General features: G+C 35.6%; 1 protein-coding gene across 1 annotated transcript in view; it reads right to left on the bottom strand.

The window, feature by feature from the left end:
• The window catches only part of LOC141823103 (peroxidase 4-like), a 6364-nt gene extending 1173 nt beyond the window's left edge, over window positions 1-5191 (bottom strand). Inside the window, exon 1 of the mRNA XM_074710375.1 lies at window positions 5039-5191. Within this exon, the coding sequence (XP_074566476.1) occupies window positions 5039-5191 (153 nt within the window). The remainder of the gene's footprint in view (window positions 1-5038) is intronic.
• Window positions 5192-6423: the final 1232 nt, after the last annotated feature.

The following is a 6423-nucleotide window of genomic DNA, read 5'->3' as shown; positions in this document are numbered from 1 at the left end:
TTACTCTAAAATTAAGCGCGAGTAAAAATTCGATAAAATTGAATAAATTATTTAAATAGATCAAATTTAAAAATTCAATTTGATTATTTTAGAATTTTATTTTAAAAAAAAATTAATTAATTTGATTCGATTTCGATTTTAAAATTCTTTATTCAATTAAATCAAATAAATTAAAATAAAAAAAATAATCTATAAATTTCTAATCAAACCTATAAATCTCTAACTAATTAGTAAATCTTTCATAATATTTAAAAATTTTAATAAAGTTAATTAATTTAATTTTTAATTAAATTAAATGATATTTTATTGATTTGATTTATTTAATTTTTATATGAAAATTTGATTGATTTGATTAATTTTAAAAAAATTAATTTATTCAATTTTAATTAATTCAATTCAATGTCACATTCTTTTTCATTTCATCATTATCATTTATTTAAATATAATAATATAATATAAATATTATCTTATAAAGCTAAAATATTTGATTGTTACGTGGCCTCTTGATTCACTCGTTGTTTTTATTAGGACTTTAATTATTTTCAAATATCACAATCTTATTAAATTCAGAAGGGTCAAGGGTGGTCTTATTTTCATGTAGGCCCGCAATTTATAAGAATGTTCTTTCGATAAATTTTCAAAGGGGTACATTTTAAATTTAAAAAAGTTCAAAAAGGCACATCAAAATTTTATATTTTTCAAAAGGCATCCTTCTTATCTCTACGATACTTATTATTTTTTTAATCCAATATTTAATATCTTCTCTTTTCTTTTTTTTTAAAATTAAATTAAATTATAATTTAAATTTTAATCGACAAGGATAATTTTCTAAATTTATTTATTTATTTTAAAATGTTAATAACAATTTATAAAATATAAAACAAAATTAATAAAAGATTAAAAATATTTTTTATATTTGTAATATCTTCTGTTTTAATATATAATTATAAAAAATAAAAAAATTGATTTTATTAATAAAAATAACAAAAAATAGAGTAAAAAAATAACTTTGGAAAGACCAACACCACAACTTAAATACCAACATCGTTATTGTGTTAGTTTTCAAAGACCAATATCGCAGTATTACGAAAGTTTCAAATCTTTTTGAACACTGTTAGATGGGAAGAGCCTTAAAATAATAAACAAGGGTTTATTTCGACTCAAGTTCACATAATAAACCTATATGAGTTAGAATAAGTCTGATCGGAGTTCTCTAAGTGCATCAATGAATTTTAATCAAAATTCATTAATAGACTTATGAGACTCAGATTTCTGAAAACTTACAATGAGATAAAAGATAATGAGTGTGTAGAAGGAAAAATATGATGAAAAATTATAGTCTTATGTCTCCTATATAAAGTTATAGGCTCGTGTAAATTGGCACAAAGTCTGACATTTTCTAAACCTTTTAAATAATGTTGGAAATCATTTATAATGATAACGGAGGGCACCCTTAGACTCCATAACACTATAGAAACTTACAGGATTGGAATAAGTCATCTCTAGATCCATTAATAAATTTTGACCAAAACTTATTATTTGACTTAAATGGCTTGGATTTATAAAATGTTGCAATGAGATAAAAATGTGGAATGTGTAGAATATAGACATGGTGAGATCTCTTGGTTATAAGTTTCCTACATGAAGTTATAGGCCTGCACCAATTGACACAAAATTTAAAATTTTTTAAACCTTTTGAACAATATTAGGAATCATTTACGATGATAACAGAAGGCACCCTTAGACTTTAGGAAATTATAGAAATCTATAGGAGTTAAAATGAGTCTGATAAAAACTCTCTAAGTCTATCAATAGATTTTAACTAAAACCTATTGATGAATCTAAAAGATTTAAATTTCTAAAAATTTACAATGAAATGGAAGAGGTGAGTGTGTAAAAGTTATATATGATGTCCAATTCTAGTTCTAATATACGTAAGCAAAGTTATGATCACGTGCTAACTAACACAAACTATAGTGTTGATTTTAAAAGACAAACACCATAATGGTATTGGTCTTTGGAAACTAGCACCACAATGTTGGTTCGATTATATACTGTCGTGTTGATTTCCGAAGACCAACACTACTATGGTATTGGTCTTCCGAAATCAGCACCACAGTGTTCTAAAAATTTTAAATAATTTTGAACACTATCGGGAGAGCCTTAAACAGTAAAAAGATCTTATTGGACTCAGGTTTACTTAATAAACACATAAGAGTTGGAATGAGTGCGATCGAAACTCTCTAGGTCCATCAATGAGTTTTAACTGATACTCACTGATGGATTTAGATGACTTAGATTTCTGAAGAGTTGATATATAATTAAAGAGGGTAGTGCATTGAATTTATGTATAGTATCCTATCCTGGTTCTGACATCCCTATAATAAGTTATGTGTTTGATCACTATTGCTAATGACATCAAATTGATATCTTTGGGCACATATATATTTCAGGGAACTTTAGAAAACTATAGCATTTGGAATGGATCCGATCGGAGCTTTCTAGGTCCATCAATGAGTATGGATCAAAATTCATTAATGGACCTAAGAGTTTTTGATTTCTAAAAATTTACCATGAAATGAAAGAGGGTAATACCATGAATATATTTATGGTGTTCCATGATTGATTTTGACATCTCTATCGATAAGTTATAGGTAAAAATTAATTAAAAATATAAAATTTTATTTTGAACCTCTAAAAAGGCCATAAATGATATTTTTTGGGATTGAAACATAGCCTGTTATGGGGTTTCACCCCATAGATCTCTGAATGAGCTTCAATTTGGCATGTAGAAACATCTCGTTCTAATATCTTGAGTCAAAAATTATAACATCCGAAAATAGGCGTTTGACACATACACATAATTTATCGTAGGAATATCATGATCATACATAGACACCATATATACCTCTTACACACTAACTTCTCTCATTTCATTATATGTTTTTAGAAATCCAAATCCCCTAGGTCCATTAGCGGATTTCTGTCAAAACCAAGTAATGGATTCAGAGGTCTTTAATCGGGCTCATTTCAATTCATTTTAAGTTTTTGCAGTGTCCGGGAGTCTAAGGGTGCCCTTCATTATCATTGCAAAAATTTTTTAATATTGCTCAAAAGTTCAAGAAAATTTCAGATTTCGTGTAAATTGATATGAGACTATAACTTTGTGTAGGAGAAGTAATTACTCGCTTCGCTTAATGAATTGCCTCGCTACTTCTCCTTCAAATCCTTCAAAGGAGAAGTGCGTGACTAACCTAAAAATTATTGGAAATGAAACCCCTCTGACTAGTCTTATCTGGGCTCCGGCCCCCTATGAGTAGTCTTATCCATGCCAAATGCCAATTTTAATGGTTTTGCCACTATCTTGAAAATTATCTTTGATATCTTGAAAATTTGCTTTTCTTGAAAATTCTCTTTCTTCAAATCAAATTTAGATCAACTTTTTTGAACTCGGGGCCCATTATATTCAACTTTAGAAAAGTCGAGTCAAATTTAAACTTAGGGAAAATCACATTTAGGGTATCACCGATAGGGTATCCCCGGCCCCCCATCAATAAGTACTCGACCATAAGGGTACCCACAGGCCCCCCATCAATAAGTACTCGACCATAAGGGTACCCACAGGCCCCCCATCAATAAGTACTCGACCATAAGGGTACCCACAGGCCCCCATTAATAAGTACTCGCAATTATACTGGTAATCATTCCAGGGAGAGGGAGAGGGGCGCCATACATATAAGTTCTAAGGAGAGGGGAAAAAGACGGTGTTTTCCACTTTTGTTGAACTGAGGGACCCGGAAAATAAAGTTTATGCCAAAAACACGGTGTTTTAGCCCAATGGCTCTTCCCCCGAGTTGCCTAACTAGACGCAGCCCCCCCTAACTAGAGTAACTGGAACAGCTATAGTAACTGCCTCAGCAGCCTACTACTACTTCAACAGCTTCACAAGCCGGAAGCCAGATAAGCGCATCAGCAGCCGTAAGGAAGATAAGTGCCGCCTCAAGTGTGTTGCTTGTTCTACGTACTACTTTGTTCCCCCGGGCCCTATAAGGTACCTCTACTATAGTAGCCACACTACTAGTTGTTTTTTTATGTCTTGCCATAGTAGTTCTTCCTTTCATTCTGATTTATCCTTTAGCTACTTTAGTTACTATTTGAGCTTCTAGTTCCGGTGCTGGTGACTATACGCCCGTAAGGGTTTATTTAGGACCGATCATTGTGTCTTCCCCTCTCCCAAAGCAGATTATTACCAGTATACTTGCGTAAATGGCTTTGAGGCCATGAAATTCCGCTGATGTTAGGGGGTCTGGTCGAGCCCTATCCAGGAATACCCTCCCAAAAGGGGACTAGGCGGGCTATAAGGTACATAACTAGAAGATAGAGGCAGGAAACTCAACTTCACTTCCTTAATCCCGGCTTCGCTAAAAGCACCTCACGGTCCTATGCCTCGAAGCTTCCTTTCTTAACTGGACGAATAGGAGAGTAAGAAGGGCTTGGCTGATGGACTAGTTAGAGTTTTAGGACGAAAGAGTGAAAATCAATCGAATCAAAGACTTGTTGCCTAGGAGTTTCAAGCTTAGCTCGTCTTTCCTGCTATGATTCCAAACATAGTAACTATTCTCTTTCATTCCGAAAAAGAGTTTCTGCCGTTGCAGGTCCTTTATACGTGCGCGCCTGGATTCGAGAGCCATCGTGTCAGAGCTCATAACTCAGCTTAGGCGGTATCCCTTCTATCTATATGATATGTTTCCTTGCCTGGCGCACTAACTTATTCTATAAAATAGAAGTTTCAGCTATTATTGATCCAGTTGCCACCTCTTCACCATGTTTGGATGACACCGGTTCTTTCGAAGCAGATAAGGGCATTGATGGATCGTCTCACTTGCCTGCGAACATAGCGAAAAACTATTCCAATTGAGCTGACGGTAAAGTCAGCTACGTGAAATAAAGCTTGAGCCCTACCTAAAAAAATTCCCTTGCGCCTAGGTCTGGGATCGAGCCCTTCTATGGCAAATTAGGTATTAAGTCATAGATGCGCCTTTCGACTGGCATTCAGTCCTCCAACACCAACTGCTGAAATAGCAGCGCTTATACCCCCAACTGATTCAATGCCACTTGGGATCGGATCCTTCCGAAATTCATTTCCCCTCCGAAATCTATGATTCTTGGCGTATATCTTAGGCATTTCCATCTCTCAAACTAGAAAGAAAGCGCTTTAGCTTAGGGCTGATCTTCAAAGCTAAGTTCAAAGCTCCTTACTTCTTTTTATACCGCAAGTGACGAACTATAGCCATTCGCGGTCACCGCTGTCCTACTTGACTTTTTTATTAAACCTCACCCGGAAAGCGAACCCAAGGCAAATCTCGCCCCATCAAGCATTTTCACTCGAGCGGAAACAGCTGACCAAGAGACAAGAGCTACCCCACCTGACTCCATAGCTCCTAAGGCTTCTAGAGAGTCTTACTAATGGCATACTTTTTCAGTCGAATGCTCCTGGGCAGAAGATGACATAGACTATGCCTTTTATTCAAAAGAGCCATCACAGCTTATGAAAGAGCAGCTTGGAAATGGCTAATTAGTTTAAGGTACTGACCAACTGAGACGGAGAGAGCCCTTTTTCAGTGTTGTCGGAATAGGACCTTTTGGTGGTTTAAAGGGCATTACATTAGGACTTTAGTAAAGAGAGTACGACTTTGGTTCCAGAGATAGCGATTCGGCTTAGTTCAAATAGAACTAAAGAGAACGGGAAAAACTTATCCCAATCCTCGCTCTGGACCAAGGTGCGTAGCCTTTTAACTTTCTCTTTTTTATCTTTCTCTCTTTTCTGGCTTAGCCTACCCAGGAAAAGGCTCCCTCTTATTGATAGCACTGGTGAGAAAGACCCCTAATGGGCAAACTTAACGAATATCCCAGGAATGAGGTTCTGCAAGAACTTCTGCTATCTACTCACTCTTGCCACTGAGAGGGGATGAGTGAATACCTGGAAGAGAAAGTTCTCTTATTCCCGGGATCAGGGCATCAACTGCTTAATTTAGAAGTTCATACCCGATAGCAGTAGCCAATGTCGGAAGAGGAGCCGTTGGTGCTTTAGTTCCGCAGCTCTTGCCTGAGACGGAAAGTTGGCAAAGGCTTCAGACGCGGTCTCCGGTCTCCCTTTTTGGGCACGCGCCAATCGGTCTTAAAGCCTCGATGTCCGCTAAAGAAGATAGAGATCGAGAGATGTGGCACTCTTCTACATGATTTAGAAAGACAAGCAATAGCTGTTTTAAAAGGCTTCGGTTGACTTTAATTAGCAGGCTCAAGGTCCATTTCTTTTTGAGTTCCCGGCCCAAGTCAAGGCGATGCAATACTCGGGCGATAAGGAAGAAGCAGTCCCAGGCCTTAGGTCCAGACCAGATCTGATAACTTTCGAGATGTGAATCA

The sequence above is a fragment of the Curcuma longa genome, chromosome 3, assembly GCF_044706935.1.
Source record: "Curcuma longa cultivar G26 ecotype Majalengka, Jawa Barat chromosome 3, ITB_CL_G26_1.1, whole genome shotgun sequence".
NCBI lineage: Eukaryota > Viridiplantae > Streptophyta > Magnoliopsida > Zingiberales > Zingiberaceae > Curcuma > Curcuma longa.
Note: the sequence above shows the minus strand (reverse complement) of the source record. Positions and strands in the feature narration are given on the sequence as shown.